Genomic DNA, 22,106 nt, shown 5'->3' with positions numbered 1-22,106 from the left:
CTAGGTATCAGGAAATTCAAGTTGGATAATTGAATAAGGGTGAATAAGAGGACATGAGGGTTCAAGGATGGAGGGAAAGGCAGTGGAATCAATGGGTTGTTGGAATGGTGGCTTAAAATTGTTGGGGTTGAGGATTGGAAGAGATGAGTCAAAGAGACTAGCAGGGCTGGTTAGGAAGTGGGTTTGACATTGGAATTGAAGAGAGGTTGCAGTTGATGATAACAGGGTCGATCTTTGAAGGGGAAATCAAGGAACTGAGAGGCCAGGATTGTGGAAGGATTGCCACATGGAAATTCAAGAAAGGAGTGTTGGACAGCACCAGGAAGCCAGCAGCTACACTCAGGAATGAGGATGAGGCAGGATCCAGGGGCCTGGAGATGACTTTGATGATGAAATAGAGACTGATGGCATGAGCACAAAACTGGGGGACATTCTGGGAGGAGGAAGTGATTGTTGTCTGGAATAATGAAACTCAAGCAGGTGGAAAGCTTTCTAGGGAGGTGGTGCTCTTTAGAAGGAGCCTAGTATCTGTTAAGGCAAGAAGGTAAAGAGAGAGAGTTCAGAGAAGAGGCTGAGGATTTAGAAGATTTAGCTGGATTTTCAGAAGACGCAGTGGAAGGGTTTAGCTCAGCTCCTGGATCTGAAGATCTCCAGTATTCTTGCCTGGAGAATCCCATGAACAGAGGAGCCTGGCGGACTCCGGTCCATGGGGTCACAGAGAGCTGGACACAACTGAAGTGAATGAGCACACATACTGACTCAGAATCAGTAGGAATAATTCAGAGTTCAATTCCTATTTAAAAGAATGCCTTCTCTCCCTGGCCTCCTTCCCTTCCCCTCCACATCCCCCAAAGTGTGACTTGAATATTGACAGTGTCACAATCTCATCCACTGAATTCCTGATAATGTTCTTTTTCCCTTTTCTTTACAGTGAAGAAAGTTACAATGTCAATGACTATTCTTTAAGAGATCAGCTACTGGTGGAGTCTTGTGACAGTGAAGAGCTTAATTCTTCTCCAGGGAAGAACAGCTCCACAATGCTTTATTCAAGACAGAACTCGGCCAGTCACCTCTTTACGCTGACTGTCCTTAGTAACCACGCAAACGAGAAAGTGGAGATGCTGCTGGGAGCAGAGACGCAGTAAGTATGCGCAGGGCGAGGGTTTCAGCATATTTGCTGATGGTCTAATTACCCTTGGTCCACAGACTCCCTAGAAACAGTAAAACTCTACCTACTGTGTATTTTTATTGCCTGCCTGTTATGCACCAAGCATAGCATCTGGGTGTTTTATACAGATAACTCGTCTTCTCACTCTTATCCTCTCAGCGTACTGAGAGAGAGAGATGTTATTTTTGTCCCCATGAGTCCTGACGGATGTGTTGTGCTTTAGGTAGTGTGCTTTTATACTTACAGAATGGTTTAAAAATCAGTTTAATTATTGATAAAAATATGACCCAGAAGCCCTAGGAATATGACTTACTGGTAGTTTGATTCTAGGCCCTGTGTTTCCGTAGCTACTGAAATTGAAGTCATTTTGCAACCACCTACCTCCAGCCAGGCAGCAGAAAGCCCAGTGATTTGTCAGAAGAGACACTGGATTTAGGGAAATATATTTATTGCAGGAAGGGGGACCCCCTGCAGGTGGGTCTTGTCTAGCAGTTGGAAAGTGGCCTTGAAAGTGGGCTTTGGTCTAGCAGTTGGAAATGAACTGTCCAAGGAGACACATGTGCTGACAAAGCAAGAGACTTGATAGGGAAGTGGTGCCCAGGTGGAGAGCAGCAGTAAGGGGACCCAGGAGGACCTCTCTGCCAGAGCCCGCGATCTCGGGTTTCATAGTGATGAGGAGTCATCTTGTTTGGCTCATGCCTGGTCTGACTCAGGGTCCTCCCTGGTGGCATGCACGTCTCTCAGCCATGATGGATTCTGGCATGACAGTTTCTGGGAGGTTGGCTCACATTATAGAGTGGCATCTCCTCCCTCCTTTTGGCTCCTCCAAAATTCTTCTGATTAGTTTTTTGGGGCAGCACCCCGTTCCTTATCAGGACCCTCCTGGTGTGAGACAACTCATACAAGTGGTTATCGTCTTGTCTGGTCAAGGTGGGTGGTTTTCTTCAGTGGTTCCGGAACATTTTGATGAACCCTCTTTCCTGTCCAGAGTTTATGCAGAGGCAGAACAGTCATCACGTTTGTGCCTGCGGTTTCAGCAGCAGTTAGTAGGCAGTCCGTTCTCACATGGGATGAAGGTAGTAGCGGTAGTGTTAGTTGCTCAGTTATGGCCGACTCTTTGTGACCCCGTGGACTGTAGCCTGCCAGGCTCTTCTCTCTGTAGGATTCTCCAGGCACGAATACTGGAGTAGGTTGCCATTCCCTTTTCCAGGGGATCTTCCCAACCCATGGATCGAACCTGATCTCCTGCATTGCAAGCAGATTCTTTACCATCTGAGCCACCAGGGAAGCCCATATGGGATGAAGCTAAGGGGGCTTAATTGTCAAGTCTGCCCTCGCTGTTATTGACCAAACTTGAGTCTGCTTGCCTGTGCACTGTAAAGCCAATCTACTGGCACCGGGTTGTGATGAAGGCAAGTGCAGCCTTTATTGTGAAGGTGCCAACACAGGGATGGGTGACTTGTGCTCTGAAACCCCCAAACACCCAGATGGATTTCAGCAAAGCATTTTTAAAGGCCCGGTGAGGGAAGGGGTTACAGGGTATGTGGTCAGCTGGTGCACAGTTCTGATTGGTTGATTTCAGGTAACAGGGTGGTTTACCTTATCAATCCTTAGGTACCAGTGGGTCTGGGGGTACATGATCATCAAGTAGTTAATTCCTTCCATTTTGGTGGTGGTTTTAGTATCTGTGACATAGCTCAAGACTGTGCATCAGATACTTTTATTTAGGTACCTCTGGAAGGAGCTGCAGCAGAGGACAGTGGGGGTGGGGGTTCTGTCCCGAGAAGGCCCTGTAGGATCCTATTCAGTTACATTGCGATTTTGTCCATTTAGAGATAGTTGGCCAATTTGTTTGGAAACTGGAAGCCTCCTCTTAAAATAATCATCAGATCAGATCAGATCAGTCGCTCAGTCGTGTCCGACTCTTTGCGACCCCATGAATCGCAGCACGCCAGGACTCTCTGTCCATCACCAACTCCCGGAGTTCACTGAGACTCACGTCCATCGAGTCAGTGATGCCATCCAGCCATCTCATCCTCTGTCATCCCCTTCTCCTCCTGCCCCCAATCCCTCCCAGCATCAGGGTCTTTTCCAATGATTCAACTCTTCGCATGAGGTGGCCAAAGTACTGGAGTTTCAGCTTTAGCATCATTCCCTCCAAAGAAGTCCCAGGGCTGATCTCCTTCAGAATGGACTGGTTGGATCTCCTTGCGGTCCAAGGGACTCTCAAGAGTCTTCTCCAACACCACAGTTCAAAAGCATTAATTCTTTGGCACTCAGCCTTCTTCACAGTCCACCTCTCACATCCATACATGACCACAGGAAAAACCATAGCATCATAGGCAGGTATTATGTTGGGTCAGAGGTTGAAGCCTTGAAGGGAAAGAAGGTCCCTAATCCTTGGTTCTCTGGGGTTCCTATACTCTCTCCTACTTGGCTCTTACACGGTGTGATGAAAATGAATCAGGGTGAATAACAACCCTAAGACTGTAACAAAATCTTAATGAAAGAATTCTTCTTAAATATTCTTAAGAATATATAAGAATTCTTAAGCTAAGGGGGCTTAATTGTCAAGTCTACCGTCTTCTTAAATTCTTCTTAAATATTCTTCTAAGAATAGTTAACAGGGACCCTGGTTTGTTAGAGATACAAGAAAAGAAAAAGAAGGGGAAAAGCTATCCATGTGAAACGATGAATGATCATTTCATGTTTTGGGCACTAGAAGTAACTTTTCAAAGGGTAAAGAAAACCAAGAGGGGCAGGGTACCAAAAGCTATTTGAGATTTAAAAACAGCAGAAAGGGAGTATTCCAAATGCACTTCTCAGGCTGACAGAGGGAATGAGTAAGAAAAGGAGCGCCATCCCCTCTGTTTGTTTATAAAACAAAGAAATGCCTCTTCCTTAGGCCCCAGAATTCTTCCAGGAAAGGGCTGGAAAGCCCTGCCGCATTCCAAGGATGCTCCTCTGTGTTTGCAAGTCTCGGGAGGGCACCTTTGGTGGGTGTGGTGCTTACTGGGCTGTGCAGGTGACCAGCAGGGGGACACACCTAAGGCCAAGGCTGAGGCATTTCTTGAAGGCATTTCTTCAACTCTTAAAAATGATTAAACTCCAGGAGTTGGTGATGGACAGGGAGGCCTGGCATGCTGCGATTTGTGGGGTCACAAAGAGTCGGACACGACTGAGTGACTGAACTGAACTGCCTGAATATCATATATGAAACGAATCACCAGTCCAGGTTCGATGCATGATACAGGATCCTTGGGGCTGGTGCATTGAGACGACCCAGAGGGATGGTACGGGAAGGGAGGAGGGAGCGGGGTTCAGGATGGGGAACATGTGTACACCCGTGGCAGATTCATGTTGACGTATGGCAAAACCAACACAATATTGTAAAGTAATTAACCTTCAATTAAATAAATTTATATTTAAAAAAATGATTAAATCCCTTAGTGTGTAAAGACAGACCTAGATCTCCTCTGTTTGGGGGAAGCCTCTCTCAAAAAAGAGAATTTAGTATGTCTGAACTTTAGATCTTAAAGAACTTTAAGGATGAAAATAAGTCTTAAACACTTCAGAGATGACTGCTTGTCCAGACATTCTAAAGAATTATTCAGAGATGAAGACATTCGTTTGTCATTTTTAATAAGGGAGAAAGTGTTGTTGGTTTTGCTTATGTTTTCCTTTTCTCTGTGTTTATAAGGATTGTTTGTTCTTTATTCAGATCTTGCCAACATATCAACAGATCTTTTCCTGACTGTCTCATCCATAATTTATGTAATCTCTGCTGCTGGTTCTGAGATTACTCCAAGAGAGTAGGCAGTAAGCCGGCACGTCCAGTTTTTATACCAAGGCTCAGTCCTTTCCTGGGACTTTCTGTACCCATGTTCCACCCTTTTTCTTGCCGTGGACTGAATGGATGTTCATTTCCTCAACCAGAAATTCTCAGAATATCTACTTGTGTCACCCATAAACCCGTGGGTATGACTCATATTTGTAGCTCTTTAATTAATAGCAAGAGAACATTCCAGAAGATGTGAACGGGTAGCTCTCTCCTTGGGTATGGAAGGAATGACTCCCTCATTCTCCCCTGATCACAACTCAGTTACAGTTGCAAAGTAAAAATCTGGACAAATACTTTGGTGCTGGAAAAAAACAGGACAGTCAAAATGCACTTTTTTTTTTTTCAAATCAGCTGTTTAAAATCCTGGCAAGCTGTTATATGCTGTATTTGGAAATGTGCAGGTTGACACTGGGCTACATGGTTTTGAACAGTCAGGAGTTTTGGTTTGTGTAGAATGTTTTCCTTGATCTAAGGTTTGCAAAAGGTATAGGTGAGAATGTTTTTTAGCTTTTATATGTGGTTAAAATAGTCCATTAGCAATCTAGTTGAGAAAACAAGGTTTTTATCACCACCCTGGCCTTGATTAATTGCAGAATTTCAGATCAATTATTTACATTCTTTGGCTATTCTCTGGTTTGAAAAAGAATGAGGTCTGTACCTAAATATTTACCTTCTTTGAAAAACTGTTCTTAGTAGAGGCCACCTGGGAATAGGAAGCAGCAATAGGAAGGGGGCAGCTCTTTGGCACAGGGGCAGTTCGGCTATCATAAGACAGTGGAATTGTGCAAGAACAGATTAATAGCTTTGATTACACAAAGAATGCAGAAAAGCTCACTGAAAGGAAGTGGGGCAAACACTTGGCAAGCATCTGGGATGGGCCAGACACTAAGCCAGCCAGAGAGCATGAAGAAGGGAGCTGTGGATGTCTCTCGAGGATGGTGCTTCAGAGTTTTGAAGCATGTAATAAGTAAGATGACATATAAGTTAAGACAGCATCTTGGTTTCTTCGGGATCATTGTTATGTCTGTTCTGGCAAAATTAAGAAGAGCCCCCTCTTTGGCTCTCCAGAGCATCTTTAGACAATATGTAGTGACCCTCATTATAAGCCTGATGTCCAGCTCCCTCGGCTTTTTCCCCAGATATCAGATGAGATTCCAAAAGGTGAAGTGAATTGCCTGAAATCACACAGGAAATGGGTTGCTGACAAAGATGCGACTTGACCTTGACCTTTCTGATTCTAGCCTTCTAACAATGTTAAGCTTCTTCCTGAGACGCTGCCAGCCAGGAGACTATTCCACTCCCAATTGGCCTTATTCTGGATCTGAAAGGGAAACTCCAGGAAGCCAGTTGCCATCAAATGTGAAAAACTACTAAGTGTGCAGTGTGTAAGTCCACAGACTCAAAACAGGAAAAGGTCTGCGGTAAATTTAGGGCATCATATGACTTGAAATAGTTTATAAGGCTGAATAGATGTTGCACCCCCAGGTTATTTTCCAGTTAAAAATTTCCTTTTCTGTTCCTTTGCCCACTTTTCCCACTTCCTGGAATACCCTTGGAACTCCTCAAGTTACCAGATGTCTCGGTCCTTGGGCTCGCTCCTGGTGCCAGGTCTTTCCTCTGCAGGGAGCCCCTCAGCGCTGCTCCTCAGAGCACCGAGTGGCCTTGTTCCGAGAATTCCGAGCGCTTGCTGCAGGCGCCATGCTTGTTGGTTCTTTTTTCCCCTTCAGTTCCGTCTGGCCCGCCCTCTGCTCTCCCATTCCTGACCACACCCCATCCCCACCCCCCCTCCCCCCCGCCCCCAACCGAGGTCTCCGGGACCTTAGAGCTCAGGCTCAGTAGTTGCGGTGCACGGTCTTAGTTGCTCCGCAGCACGTGTGGTCTTCCCAGACTGGGGATCAAACCCATGTCTTCTGCATTGGCAGGTGCATTCTTTACCATGAAGCTACCAGGGAAGCCCTCTTCATCTAATATTAAAAATAAGTGGAAAAAAAAAGTGCAGTGGCAACAGTAAAGTCAGACAATGTGTTCTGGAGTGAGTGTTAGGTGCTAGGGTGGAGAATGTCCTCCAAATTAGATGGCGCAGAAAGACGTCTCCGGGGGACATTTGAACTGAGCCCTGAGGGATGAAGGTGAATACCTGTGGGAAAGGGCATGGCCAGAATGGTCCATGCAGAGGGCACAGCATGTCCCAACTGCCATGAAACTTGGCCTGAACGTAGTGAAAGTGACTAGATCAGAGTAAGTCAGGGGAGAGTGGGTAGTTGAGACACTGGGAGCCTGGAGCATTTCAGCCGAGCTGCTCCAGTAGGGTCTGTGGGCTGCCAGCCCTCACACTGTTCCTGGCCCGGCCTGAGGTAAACAGTTAAAAACATACAGCAATTTGACATTTCTGCAGTATCAGAGTGTGTGATTATTTCAACAGCAACTCATTTTCATTGTATTTGAGAACAGTTGGTCCACACTGAATTGGAACAGGGGTAGGGGTCTTGGGGTGGTGAAGACCAGTTCACCCCAGGTATTTTGAGAGGCACTGGTTTAGAATTGCATAAGCTGGAGAGGCAGGTGTGGAGGCAGGAGATTCACTGGGGAGAGCAGTTAGGGTCCTATTATATGAGTCAAATGGCAGCATGGACTGTGGTCTGTGAGAGGAGATGGAAACATACTGTGGAGGCAGAGGCAACGGGGCCAGCTTCAGGACTGGATGAGTTGGGGTAGCCAGGAGGGAAAGAGAGGAATCGATGATGCTTTGGCTTGAGCAGCTGATGCCCTGTACTGAGTTACTCCTTAACTATCTTCAGTATGGTGTCTTCCTCTGCCGCCTGGTTGAGGGCACTGCATCAGAAGATGAGCAATGGCTTCCTGGGGATCACCCCCAGCAGCCCAGATTTCATCTTTCTTTACTTCTAATGCCATTTCGTTAGCCATCCAGGTCTCTTATGCTGACCCTTCTTTTTTGAATTTTTCTCAACCTGTTATCTGTGCACTCTCATTTTTTCCCCACATGTAACCTTTCCTCTTCCCTTTCCCTTCAGAAATGCAGCCTTCTGAAATTGGTCATCTCTAGTACCCTCTGCTTCCCCTAACATGCACGTTTCTTTAATTTCACATTATCCAGTTGGGAGACTTGGTGCCATTTCTGATGCTTCTAGGTCTGAACAGATCCATCCTGGACTGGTTCTTCCTGAATTAAAGTGTATTGCATCTTCCTACATTTCCATCCCACCACCTCCCCCTGGGACAACCCGCATATCCTTTACCTTTTGAGGCATCCTCAGAGCCTCTAACTCTTCTCTCCGCTTCTGCATGGTTTTACTACTAATCCCCACACTCAGCTTGTTTTGTCTTTTTCTCACTCTGTACATGGCAGGTTCCCAATGAGTATTTTTTGGAATTGCCCCACAATTAATCTAATTCATTTTTCTATATCCAAGCCAAGGTGGACTTGCAACCAAGTGCAGGGAAATACTGCTTCTCTCTCAATCTCTATTCTAATTCATTTTTCTATATCCAAGCCAAGGTGGACTTGCAACCAAGTGCAGGGAAATACTGCTTCTCTCTCAATCTCTATTCACTGGGATTTTGTTGTTGTTAGTTTTGTGCTGCTAGAGCAAGTGTTATCTAAATTCCACCTGTTTTGCAACATTTGTTCGCAGGGATGTGGTTAAACCGTTTTAAGGATGTACTTCTAAGCCATACTGTGTTATATCTGTTTGCTTGTTAAAGATCTTAAGTCACTGTGTTATTAATGAGACAATAGTCTGTGGAAAATACAGAAGCTGACCCTTGATAAAAGGACGAGGGCAGAATGTTTTCCTACTGTCGCTTCTCCCCCTGGCCTTTCAAGAGGAATGTTGGAGCCCGGGAGCCCCCTTTGTCTGCCTTCATTAGAAGGAAGCCCAGACAGCTGCAGCTGGCATGGAGTGAGGCTGCGGCAAGTGGTGTCCTTGGCTTCCTGTGTTCACAGTGGAATTTGGATGGCATTTGGGTCCAGCCTGTGCAGGACATGTTTAGTAATGAACACAAACTTTTATCTTCTATTTTGCTACAAGATATAATCACCTTAAGCTGTAATCAGAGGTCCTTCTCAAAATTTGTCTCACAAGATGAACTAGACGCCTAATGGATGTGGTCAGTCCTGTCAGCCATTCAGACAGCCCACTCCTGGGCCTCCTGATAAAGGGGCATTGTTTGCAGGCAGTCTTTTGCTCTCTTCCTGCTTCTGTTAATGACTTAATTAACAGGAAGTAAATAGGATGGAATAAAACTGTAAATAGTATGTCTAACCTACTCTTCACCCTTTAAGAAAAATCCAGAGATGACACTTTGTATGGGAAAAATTTATTTTAGGTTGTAGTATTTTTTGAATCTACGTCTAATAATCTTTTACATTTGTAGGTGCCCATCAGGATACTTAATCTTTCGTGATTCCTCATCATTGATATCCAGGAAAACGAGAGCAGGTGATGGCATTGGCCTTTTTTTTTTTTTAAAGGAAACAGGTAGTTGACCCACTTCAAGTTAACTCTAGGATGTGTGGACCAGACTAGGTCTCATGAGCTGTTTGATAGGACAGACAAGAAACAATTGATTTAACTATATGACATGTCACAGAATATGAATTTTAAAACTCTTAGTGAGCTAGGGGAACTACTTTGCTTTGGTTCGAGTTTTTAAAATAAGTTGAGCTGGTACAGCTTTATAAGGCTTTGTTGCACAGCATTCATGAGAATGTTTTCTGCCCTGCGGGTTTTCTTTGGATCACATATTGAATTCATCTCGTTGAACTCAATGTGTGAGAGAATGAACAGAAACAGCGGTCTGCATGGTCACCTTAGGAAGGCTCAGGGGACTTTTTCTCCAAAGGCCATGGGTACAGGAGTTTCAAAAGGAACCGTAAGTAAATTTGCAGGCTGTGAAAAGGAGCACAAAAGGGGTCTGGTCAAATGCCATTTTAAAAGGGATAAAGGAAGGTCAAACAGCAGCTGAAGTCTCTGGGCTTCTATTGAAAAACCAGGACGACCCCCTCCAGTAGTGAAGCCCTCCATGGGCACATTCATTCCCTTCTGTCTCATCCACACTCCTGCCTGTTTCAGTCTGCCTTCCACTTTCTCAGGATGTATCAGTCTTTTCTAGCAGATGCCTGATATTCAATGAAAGTCCAGCTTGGCTGTGTCTTTGACCTTTGTGCAATTAAGTTTAAACCTGTGCATAATCATATAAGGGACAGGTCAAGGTGCTACGATGGCTGACTCCTGAGTGGGGAACTGGAGGTGCATCATTTCATGCATGTAGACAGAAAGGACTGCGTTTCCAGATACCTGTGTCAAAGGGGTCTCTCAGCTCAGTCTCCGTTCTCTCCTGGTCAGATGGGTTTTACGGAGAAGGTGCCATCCCAGCACAATGCAGGATGCGTTGGATTCTCTGTGTGTTTGTCTTTTGCTCTGATCCCTCACTGATGGCTGTGAAGAGCAAGAGACCCCGTGCTACTCACTTAGCAACTCCTGCCTACCACAGGGCTCCTGCAAAGGCAGGGACTTGGTGAATGCCGATTGAAAGGAGGAGTCAGAAGTGCCTTAAAAGTTGACCTGCCTCGGGTCTCCATTAGTGGCATTGATTGTCGATTCTGGCACTTTGTTTGGGCAGAGGGAAATCTCAATGAACTAGGTTTAGTGTGGACTGTTAATTTGTGTTGTCTCATTGTCCCTAGAGAAAATAGCTGTCTGCTTCTGAGCCCTGGACCTGATATCTAAATTTAATAATGGGTATGTCTACGCCTAGGGTTTTCTTGTTCTTAGAATTCCATTTTACGTGGAGCAAGTCTCCTCCCTGCTTTAGAGATGCAGTGCTTTCCGCCTCACGACAGGCGGGAGCTCCTTGGCACAGTCTGTGGAAGCCCCGGCTAATGTCGTGCGGTTTTGATGGCATCTCAGAGGGGGTGGGGCTGATCCCATTGAAGCCCTTTCAAGAAGCGGCTCCTTTCAGCAAGGCAACAAGGAGTGTCTTGTTCTGTGCCCTGGAGTCCCTGTGAGGGGCCGCTGTGTCTAAAGGATGCCATTAGCATCCAGGCAGTATGCCACAGGAGCGAGATTTCATCTGGACTTCTGGAAGCCGGCTGCGGGGTGAGGCTGCTGCTGAGACCAGTCACTCAGGGCCAGAGAGGGTCCACGGTGAGGACTGCAGATGGCAGTAAGGGCCATGTGAAGATGCTATGGTGAGCTGGACAGGTTTGGATATGGCGTGTGGAGACACAGATGGATCGTTTCAGGTTACGCTTGGCAAACAGCGCTTCCATCCTTAAGATACTGTTTAGTTTTCAATTGCCTTTGTACTTTGGAAATTCTCGTTGAGCTTGAATTAAAAAAATCCCTTACCTAAGAAAGGGATTATATGAAAAGAGGTAGTGCTTTACTGGCTCCTTATAAAACCTCCTTAAAGCCCTGGGCCTGTATTAGAGAGAGATCAAGTTCTTAAAAGCAAGGCTGTGTCACGAGTTTCTATATGAACTTTGCATATTACTACTTGACACAGCAGCTCAACCAGGGATTGGCCTCATTTTTTTCTTTTAAGTAAGTCTGTCTTTCAGCAAATTGCAGTTTCTACCCTTCCTGCCTCCCTGGTTATTTTGTGAGCACTTGCTAAGGAGCACCACCTCTTTGATCCCTGGCTGCCTGGCTTAGTCTGACTTTACCACTTAGCAGTTTTACTATGAGCAGGTGTTTAACACTCCAGACTTCAGCTTCATCCTCGGAAGAAAAAAATGGTAATAGTTTTCAAAACTGTTCTAAAGATGAGATGGTACTCACTAAATACCATACCTGGCATATACACAATCCCTTATACTATTTACAGGATCCAGTTCCTGTCCTGGAGGAATCTGTGGCCCAGTTGGAGAAACAGATAAGCCCATAAAAGATGGGGTCAGTGTGTGATGCATAGTAACAATTTAGCAGAGGTCAGTGTTTACTAGTTCCTGTTATGTGCAGGCAGATACACAGATAAGGTGCTTGCCTTCAGGAAGTATGTACCTGCCCAGCAGTGTGACAGAGCTGTGTGGAGGGGGGCCTGGGGACAGCATTACCAGAACGGGATGACGTCAGAAATGTGGTTCATGCTTCAGAGGAGGCCGACCTGGAGGAGATGAGCCTTGTGTTTTCAATATTGGGTGAATGTTTTGAACAAAAGAAGCCAGATATATCAAAGTGGACAACAATATAGGATTCCATTTTCATAAAGTTCAAGATAAGCAAAACTTGTCTGTGTGATGGAAATCAGAACAGCAGTTACCTTTGCGGGAGTTCATTGATTGGAAAAGAACAGAAAGGAACCTCCTGGTAGGTCTGTGTCTTGATCTGGGGGTGTGAGTACATGGTTGTACCTAAGTAATACTTACAGATCTGTATACACTTAAGAATAGTGCAGTTTTTTATGCGTGTTCTTCAATAATATGATCTTGTTTAGTCCAGTGCTTTTGTGACTACATGGACGGTAGCCTGCCAGGTACCTCTGTCCATGGGATATTCCAGGCAATACTGGAAGGGGTTGCCATTTCCTTCTCCAGGGGATCTTCCCGACCCAGGGAACAAACCTGCATCTCCTGCATTGGCAGGCGGATTCTTTATCACTGAGCCACCACGGGAAACGAAGTAGTGATAATGAGTGGACACAGCTTGGTTAAAAAGAGAGGAAAGGTCATACTCAAGATTGAGAAGAATAGGAAAGGTATGGAACAGCATGTCAAATTCCCAACTATAAAAAGTTAGTCTAGATGGAAGGATGGATACATGTCAGGGAATAAAGATGGAATGACAGAAGCATCTTTCAGGTCCAGGTTGTTAAGGCATCCTTATGGTAGTTCTCGTTAGTTTTCTGAGGACCCTCCATAGAGGCTGTACCAACTTACATTTCCACCAACAGTGTGAGGGGTTCCCTTTTCTCCATACTTTCTCCAGCATTTGTGATTTGTAGACTTTTTAATGATGGCCATTCTAACTGGTGTGAAGTGACACGTCATTGTAGTTTTGATTTGCATTTCTCTCATAGTGAGGCTGACTATCTTTTCATGTGCCTAGTCGCTCAGTCATGTCTGATTCTTTGCGACCCCATGGACTGTAGCCTGCCAGGCTCCTCTGTCCATGGGATTTTCCAGACAAGGATACTGGAGTGGGTTGCCATTTCCTTCTCCAAGGGATCTTCCCGACCCAGGAATCAAACCTGGGTCTCCTGCACTATAGGCAGACTCTTTACTGTCTGAGCCACCAGGGGAGCCCTGATAATTAGTGAGGTTGAACATCTTTTCATATGCCTACTGGTCACCTGTACATCTTCCTTGGAGAAGTGTCTAGGTCTTCTGCCCATTTTTTGATTGGGTTTTTCTTAACTGAGTTGTATGAAAGTGAGAAAGTTAGTTGTTGAGTCCTACTCTGTGACCCCTTGCACTCTAACCTACTAGGCTCCTCTGTCCATGGGATTCTCCAGGCAAGAATACTGAAGTAGGTAGCCATTCCCTTACTCCAAGGGATCTTCCTGAGCCAGGGATCGATTTTCTAGACCCAGGGATTGAACCCGTCTCCTTCATTGCACTTCACTCTCTTGAGTCACCAAGGAAGCCCTATGAGCTGTATGAGTTGTTTGTATATTTTGGAGATTAAGCCCATGTTGGTCACATCATTTGCAAGTATTTTCTCCCAGTCCATAGGTTATTTTTTCATTTTGTTTATGGTTTTCTTTTCTGTACAAAACCTTGTTAAGTTTGATTAGGTCCCATCTGGTTATTTTTTTATTATTATAAGGCATCCCTTTCTTAATCTCTTACTTAGGTAGAGTGTAGTAGTAGAAACTGACCTTGGTTTGCGTCACTTACCTTGGAACTTCTGTTCAATCTTCTCATCCTTTGAACAGGCTTTTGGGAAACTTAAAGGAAATAATGTATCTCAAGTGGTATGTCTGACAAATGCTTCCTAAAAGATTTTAAAGTGTATATGTTTGTGTGGTTTATTTAATCACAGTCCTAATATTTGACTGTCCAAATCAGAAACTTGGGGTTACTGTATTACAGAGTAATGTTTGCTCATCTTAAACTTTTGATCTTTTAGTTAAATAATTATTGTTTCATATAATTAGAGCGTAATATAAAAAAAACTTTTTAAACCTTAAAAAATTTCTTTTGTCTGTAATCATTAAATCACTTTAAGCATCTGAGAACAGAGAATTTCTAGTTCACTAAGGCTTACATTTGGCAATGTTTGTTGCAGGAGGACAGAACAACTTTAAATGTGTCAGTTTTTCAGTTTTCTCATTTATTTGGAAATGAGTGAGTGTGCAGGGAAAAGAGGAGGGAGTGGCAAGAGATAGATTTACTAGGATTTTTTTTTTTCATGAAATTTTATTTTGAAATGTTAAATATCAGATTGTGAGTGTACAGAGTATCTTTTTGTGATTATCAGTGTAATCAGCTATTTGTTAACAAGATGATCCCTGGTGAAGGAAATGGCAACCCACTGCAGTATTTTCGCCTGGAAAATCCCATGGACAGGCGAGCCCGGCAGGCTCCAGTTTGTGGGGTCACAAAAGATTCAGACACAACTTAGCAACTAAACAACAACAAACTGTCATATGAGAAATTACACTTAATAACAAGACAGAGTCATTCAGAATCTCTTGACAATGACTTGTTTGGGGCTTATTTACATTTTTCAGATTATCATTTTAAAATTGGTTTTGAAGACCAGCTGCTTACCTTTCTAGAGAATCTCTGCCCTGTTTTGGGGGAAAGAAGCCTTTACATTCTAGAATAGACCTCATTCTGTATCTAAGCACTGTCGAATCTCTCAACTGGATGTTCCCTGCGTTTAGGAGTGAGCGAGCCCGTTGGATAACTGCCCTGGGACACAGCAGTGGGAAGCAGCCTCCAGATCGGACCTGTAAGTACCCGGAGGGCTGACAATCTGAAACAGAGAGAGCTCTGCCCCCTGCTGGTTGCTGGGTTGTTAGTGGTTAAATTCCACACTACTCGCTTTGTAAGTTTCCAAGGTTTCCTTCTTGTTGCCCCACATCAGCACTGGGTGCACCCCGCTTTGGAAGACAAGGGGACAAATTCCAACCTGAAGTGCAGTTCTTTGCTCTATAAACGTGGCACATCATTGCATAGCCTTCCTGAGTCTCTTAAATCACCTGCAAGTTAGGTGCATCATTTATATAATACGATAGTGAGAATAAAGTTAAATGTACACCGACCGCCTTGCTTGTACTATCAAGCTCCTCCATTTCTAGTTTGTTAATGGGCAGTAGTAGCATATTTAAACCTTCTCCATACTAAAGTGTACTTTTAACCTTAAGGTAAATCACTGTACCCTTCCTTTTGACTTTTTGTTATTAAATAGTATTAAAAATGTTTTAATTTTCTAGGGAGCTAGGAACTGACACAGTGAAGGGTAGTGCCACGTGCTAAGCATTCTGCTTTGACGTTATGCTGCTCTGGGTGATTCTAGCTGGAAGGGCAAACTCAAAGAACTGGGGCAACAAAACTGGATCTCCTGGAGCACTCACAAATCACAGCTTAAAGTCAAAGCTAAAGTGACTGGCTTGAAATTTCTCTGGAATCAAGTTTCATATTAAAAAACAAAGTAAGAACTCAGGTCAGCCAGGACCAAGTCACTGAAGTAGAAGTTTGTCTGTTAGGATCTAACATTTGGCTGGAACTTTTTATTTCTACACTTCTCTGGCAGCTCGCAGGTGCTTCTAGGTGGGCTGGGGCAGCACCCTGGGTGAGAACCAGGAGAACTGCATAGATTTTGGATTTTATCCTCAGCTGCATGGCCTTGACACACACCCAGTCTGTCTTGCCTCAGTTTCCCCTGTGGCTGTTCCTAGTTGTATTGTGTGATGTATCTAATGACTTATCAAGGCTATTTTTGAGGGGATTCATGTATCATAAAAGGCCTCTCTTGATTCTGAGCTTCTAACTGAAGCTCTTGGCCGAGTAAGGGAGTTCCTAGAAACTCATTTCTGCTTCTTTTTGGAGCCTACCTTTTTTCTATCCATGCTGGCTGAGTAAATGCAAATTATTGATTTGTCCCTGTTTCATTTCTCATTATGTTCTCTTTCCCCCTCAGCACTGACCCAAGTGGAAATCATTCGATCATTTACTGCCAAACAGCCAGATGAACTCTCTCTGCAGGTGGCGGATGTGGTCCTTATTTATCAGCGTGTTAGCGATGGTGAGTGGGAGTGTTTCAGTGGGATGGTGGTGGTCCAGCATTCAGGGTCTCATTTTATTGTCAATGCTTATGTTCCCTAACCTTTGTTTTTCTCCTATGCACCTTTCTCTCCTTTATCTACACATTACTGTTTCTAAATGTTTTTTAATAGGCTGCAGTTAACATGGCTGTTAGTCAAAAGGAACCATGAAAGGTTTCCTTCCTCCCTGGTCCCCCAGTGACCTAGTTCTCAGCTCCAGAGTTTCCTCCTTCCTCACTTAAGTCAGATGGGGGACAAGATGGTACAGTAGAAGGACTCTAAGGTCACCCCCTCTCCTGAGCACACAAAAATCACAACTGGTAAACAGCCATCAATAAAAAGACTGGAACCTACCAAAAAAAGATACTATATATCCAAAGACAAAGAAAAAAAAACCCAACAAGATCAAGGGGTGCACTTATGATACAAGCAAGTCTCACATTCCCTCCACCCAGGTAGGCGACCCACAAACTGGAGAACAATTATATTACAAGAGTTCTCCCACAGGAGTGAGTTCTGAGCCCCACTTCAAGCTCCCCACCTGGGGGTCTGACATCAGGAGGAGTAGCCCCCAGAGATTTGGCTTCAAAAGCCAGCAGGAGTGTAGGCTCTCCACAGGTCGGGAGGAAGTAAGACTTCACTCTTGGAGGACATACACAAGGTCATGTGTAAGCAGAACCCAGGGCAAAAGCAGTGAGTCCACAGGAACCTCCATCAGACCTACCTGCGGGTCTTGGAGGTTCTCCTGAGGAAACAGGAGTCAGCTGTGGCTCACGGTCTGGACAGACACTGGTGGCAGGCGTACTGGGTTATGTTCAACCACATGACAATCCTGGTGCCTGACATAGTGGCTTATTAGTACCAAGACCTGGTTCTACCCAACATCCCAGAGGCTCCAGTAATGGCAAGCCTCAGGCCAGCCAATCAACAGAGCAGGAACACAGCCACAGACATAAGCAGACAGGCTCCCTAAAGAATTCTTGAACCCACAGCCACCTGTAGACACAACCCATAACATGGCCCTGTTGATTGGCCATGTTAACTTGGCCCACCAGAGAGCCAAGACCCAGGTCCACCTACCAGTGGGAAGGCACCAGCTAGCCTCTGGCCCTTGGGTGATGTGAGCGGAGTGTACTGTTGAGACATACAGGACATCCCCTGTAGAGCACCACTTCTCCAAGTTTGAGAAACACAACTAACCTTCCAAATATACAAAAAAACACACAGAAGTTTAGACAAAATGAGATGGCGCAGGAATATGTTTCAGACAAGGGAACAAGATAAAACCTCAGAAAAGCAACTTAACTGACATGGAGATCAGCAATCTACTCGAGAAAGAATTCTGAGTAATGATCATAAAGATGATCCAAGAAAGAACAGATGCACAGAGAAGTTACAGAGAGTTTTAAAGAGTTATAAAAGATAACAACCAGAGTGGAAGGATACAATAACTGAAGTGAAAAACATACCTAGAAGGAATCGACAGGAGAATAAATGAGGCAGAAGAATGGATAAGTGAGTTGGAATACACAGTAGTGGAAATCACTGCCATGGAACAGAATAAAGGAATGAAAACAAATCAGGACAGTTCGAGACTTCTGAGATAACCAACCTTAAAGGGAAAAAAAGAATCTGGAAAAAAAAAATATATATATATATATGTGTATAACTGAATCACTTTGCTGTACACCTAAAACTAACAAAACACTGTAAATCAACTATACTTCAATTAAAAGAATAAAGTAAAAAAAAATTACTTTCTCGCTACCCAAAGCATCATCATTCCTTTCAACTCAGCCCAAGCTCCTAAACTCTCCCAACCAGCTGACTTCAGGGCCTCTGATCATGTCCTGCCTTTCATCATGGCCTGCCATTGATTCCCTCTTGAAAGGTTTCCCTCTGTTCCACCTCTCTCCTCACCTTGCATCATCCATGGTGCCCAACCTGGGGCAGAATGCTGGCTCTGAAATTTGCCCCTACGCTCCTCCCTTGGAGCCAAACACAATCAAGATTCCTCCAAATACTTGGTGTCCCCTGAGACCTCTGCTCTTTTTTGCAGGCTGGTATGAAGGGGAAAGACTTCGAGACGGAGAACGGGGCTGGTTTCCTATGGAATGTGCTAAGGAGATAACGTGCCAAGCCACAATTGATAAGAATGTGGAGAGAATGGGGCGTTTGCTGGGACTGGAGACCAACGTGTAGCCTTTCCGAGGGTATTCTGCCACTGCGAGATTTGCACTACATCATGGTGGGCTGGTTGGTTCAGAGCTGGTTTTGATGTTAATTTTAACATAGCCTAGTTAATTAAAAGAATGGAAACACTTGCCTTTAAGTTTGCCAGGTGGTTTTGTTCTCTCAGGAGAACAGCTACTGGACACGGTTAGTCCGCAAAGCTCAGTCTGTGCACAGCAATCCTTTTGCAAACCTCTTTAGGGTAACAGAATAGCTGAGCAGTTCACTTCAGGGGTCAGGCTGCCTCAGCGATTCCTCATTGTATCATATCCTGACATACAAAGAAAACATATGTAAGATGCTGCATCCTCATTTTCTCTATCTTCACTTAACCAAGAATGTATATTAGCTCTCTTTAAACATTTCCTTCACATGGTTCTTCCGGCATTACCAAGGTTTTATGTCTTTAAGAAATACCCAGTTTTGTAACTATTTTTCCTGACTTTTATATTTTAGATCTGATAGATTTCAACAGGAACTGCTAGAGTTCTGAAGGTGAGCCCAGCCTTTCTAAACCTCTTCCCAGAAAAGGGAAATTGACACTTGAATTTTTGTCACCCCTTTCCTCATTGGAAGGGAAGGAGTCTTAGAAGATTTTTTTTTTTAAATCTTTCTCACCTAACTTTGGTCTTAGGTAAATATATTCTAATAAAACATAGGCTACTCTAACAACATAGAATTTAGATGCCTCACGTACGTGAGAAAATCTTGAATATAGGACAAGGGTCCTGCTTTTTAAAAACAGACTCAACTGAGCTGATTAGATGACGTGAGGCTGCTTTGCCTTCAATAACATGAAGTTTTTGACAGTTCCTACTCCTCTATTTGCAGGAGGAAATTGGCTGAAACATACTTTAACCATTTCAAAGGTAAAATTGGACCTTAAAAGGTATCAAGAAGCCAGCATGGTACTTAATTACAACATAACATTTTGACCTTAATGGGAACTCATTTTATTTGCACTAAAGGCCTTGCTTGCTGAAGTCTCTTAACTCTTTATTTCTTCCACTAGTACAAGGAGAGAGAAGAGTTCTTATAATTGAATGTTTTCATAAAGAGGGAATGGAGGGTTTGGAAGAGTGAGGGGGAGGAATGACATTTTTTACTGGCAGCTACTTTCCACCTCTACTCCATTCTCTTCCACGGAGGGCCTGGCAAAGGGAACACCATTCAAGGACTCAGGGCCATGTCTGCCAACCAGTTTATCTGTCGTGAGTGACTGCAGAAGCCCAGTGCCGGGGGTGAGCGAGCCTGGCTCACCTGCTCTGTGTCCTGTCACTGCAGCAGCTGAGCCCATGGTGGGGTGGCACCTGTGGCTGCGTCCCCCCTGGACCACTGTCCTTTATCAGTGGAACATTTCTGGGTATAAAGATATTCCAGGTCCTGAGCAACTTGAGGTCTGGGCCAGTCTGTCAGTGGAGAATAGCAGTGGACTCAGCTAGTGAGGTTTCAGGGTTGGTAAAACACCAGACTTTTTGGAGGAGAGGCTAACAAAATTTAACTAATGTGTCATTTTCACAGAAGGAAAGTAAGTGTATGGCTTTGCAAAGAGACCAGTTCATATTATTTTTTGCTAATACCCTATTAAAACTAAAAATTAGCAACTGTATGAATCCTGTATCAGTATGAGATGTTTAACAGTTCTGGAAATATGTGCATAAATCAAAGCCTATTTAGCAAGCAGGTTAATACTGTTTATTAGATAAAACATTGTTTTATAGCAGGTATTAACACATTTACAATGTTTCAGTTCAACTGTGAGTGAAACAGTATTGTTTTTCACACCCAGTTCAGTTTCTATGTATAGCTTCTCTGAATTGTACAATGACTTCATTCAGTGACCTGTGGAGAACAAAAATATTCTTTTTTGTCCCAGTGAAATGAGACTGCTTGTACACTTTTGGCAAAAATATGTGAGTTTATAAAGATTTTGTATATACTTGTTCTTTCATGCTGATGTGATTTAATTTACTGTAGGATGTGTTCATTTTAGTACATTTAAGTTTGCTGCATTTTGAGCTAAATCAGAGTTCTACTCAAAAGGTATCTGTAGCTAGTATGAAAGCTGTCTGTCTGCTCTTTTTTGCATACATGTGGGCCTCAGCTGCTCTAAAACGCTGGGGCATTTTTAAGAACTGGGCCATCCTATTTCTTTAAGAGTTTCCACAAAACCTCGTGACTGAATAGCTTATCTCAAATAATTCAGTTATTAACCCTTGGAGTAAACACCTTATTGTTCACTTTGGCCACCCAGTATCTGAACCTTTGTACTTGGGACATTTTACCCCTTTGTGAATCTTGGTGGAAGACAAAGAATGACTATTATTTCCACAAACTCAGTGGCTTAAAATAACATTCCTTTATGGTCTCGCAGTTCTAAAGTCAGAAGTTTAGGATGGCTTGGCTGAATTCTCTGCATATAGTCTCGTAAGACGGGAATCAAAGCAGTGGCTTGACTACTTTCCAGCTCCTACCTGTTACTTGCCGAGTCCCATTCCTTGTGATTGCTGTGTGGAGCCCGTTTCCTTGCTGGCTGCTGGAGGGCGGGCAGGTGGGCCAGTGCTCACCGCTTCCAGGGACTAGACTGCCTTGCCGTGTGGCTTTCTACCTTCAAAGCAGCAGTGGCATGTTCAGTCCTTCTCACACGTGGAATCTCTCTCATCTCATGCTACCAGCTGGAGAAAACTTTTTTAAAACTCATGTTATTAGACCCTCAGAAAAATCTCCCTTATGAACTCAAATTCAGCTGATTTGGGACCTTAATTAGATCTGCGTAATTCCTTGGCCATGCAGTATAACCTAATTGGAGATGCCAACACCTAGGAAGCAGAGATCATGGGGCTTGTCTTAGGATTCTGTCTGCAACACTCTTTACAACACCTTAAAAATGCTAGTTTTCCAGCATGCTTTGCAGCTAAAAGAGAGCTGTGTGATAGGATCCATAAAGGCATCTCTGTTGCATTTTCACTCAGGTAGTGACAGACAAGGGGAGCAGAGCGATAGGGAGAATCATCTCTGGAGTAGCAAGATGCACCTTCCTCTTTAGCCCATCCTCTGTGCACTACGTAACAGGCCACAGTACCTACCACGGCTTCCTTTTTGTGGGTGTGGTCCCCAAAGGGCTTACTCTGGAGAGGAAACTCAAGAATCTCAAGCTTCACTTTTTGGAATTATGGCATACCAAGGTCCTTTAGAGGAAACAAAACCTCATTCTGAAGAAAGCCACCATCATCTTAGTTCTCAATTATTTCCAAAAAACAAATTCTCAAATGAAAGTTTAAGCAAAAAAAAGAAAAAAAAAACACCCAACCTCAGAGGAGCCTGGCAGGCTACAACATAGGGTAGTGAAAAGTTGGACATGATTGAGCATGCTTAAACATGGAGATAAAGCCAAACTTCAAAAAGCAATAAATAATTAACAACCACAAGAAGTGACAGAAAAAAAAAAACCTAGAAATTATGGAAGTAGGTTTAATGTCAGATTTGACAGTTAAAAGCTATTGGAGAACTGGAAGAGAGGCTAGAAGAAACCCACAGGGAAGCATGGAGAGGACAGGTGGCGAGTGCAAAGATTTACCTGGAGTCTCAGAGGAGAGGAGAAAGAGGGGCTTTGGCCAAGGGGGTGGGTCT

At 44.0% G+C, this 22,106-nt stretch overlaps 1 protein-coding gene across 6 annotated transcripts in view; it reads left to right on the top strand.

Annotated features, from left to right (window-relative positions):
• Positions 1-20,421, top strand: part of ARHGEF26 (Rho guanine nucleotide exchange factor 26) — a 138,966-nt gene extending 118,545 nt beyond the window's left edge. For 5 of the 6 annotated variants that reach the window (XM_044945648.2, XM_044945642.2, XM_044945634.2 and 2 more), the window contains 4 exons: positions 932-1,141; positions 14,862-14,929; positions 16,121-16,225; positions 18,304-20,421. In XM_044945648.2, coding sequence (XP_044801583.2) covers positions 932-1,141; positions 14,862-14,929; positions 16,121-16,225; positions 18,304-18,446 — 526 coding nt within the window. In that variant the 3' untranslated portion in view covers positions 18,447-20,421. The remainder of the gene's footprint in view (positions 1-931; positions 1,142-14,861; positions 14,930-16,120; positions 16,226-18,303) is intronic. The other variant, XR_006552140.2, reaches the window with a different exon arrangement.
• Positions 20,422-22,106: the final 1,685 nt, after the last annotated feature.

This window comes from Bubalus bubalis, chromosome 1, assembly GCF_019923935.1.
Source record: "Bubalus bubalis isolate 160015118507 breed Murrah chromosome 1, NDDB_SH_1, whole genome shotgun sequence".
Lineage (NCBI taxonomy): Eukaryota > Metazoa > Chordata > Mammalia > Artiodactyla > Bovidae > Bubalus > Bubalus bubalis.
The sequence above is the reverse complement of the archived record's forward strand: the minus strand, read 5'-3'. Positions and strand labels throughout refer to the sequence as shown.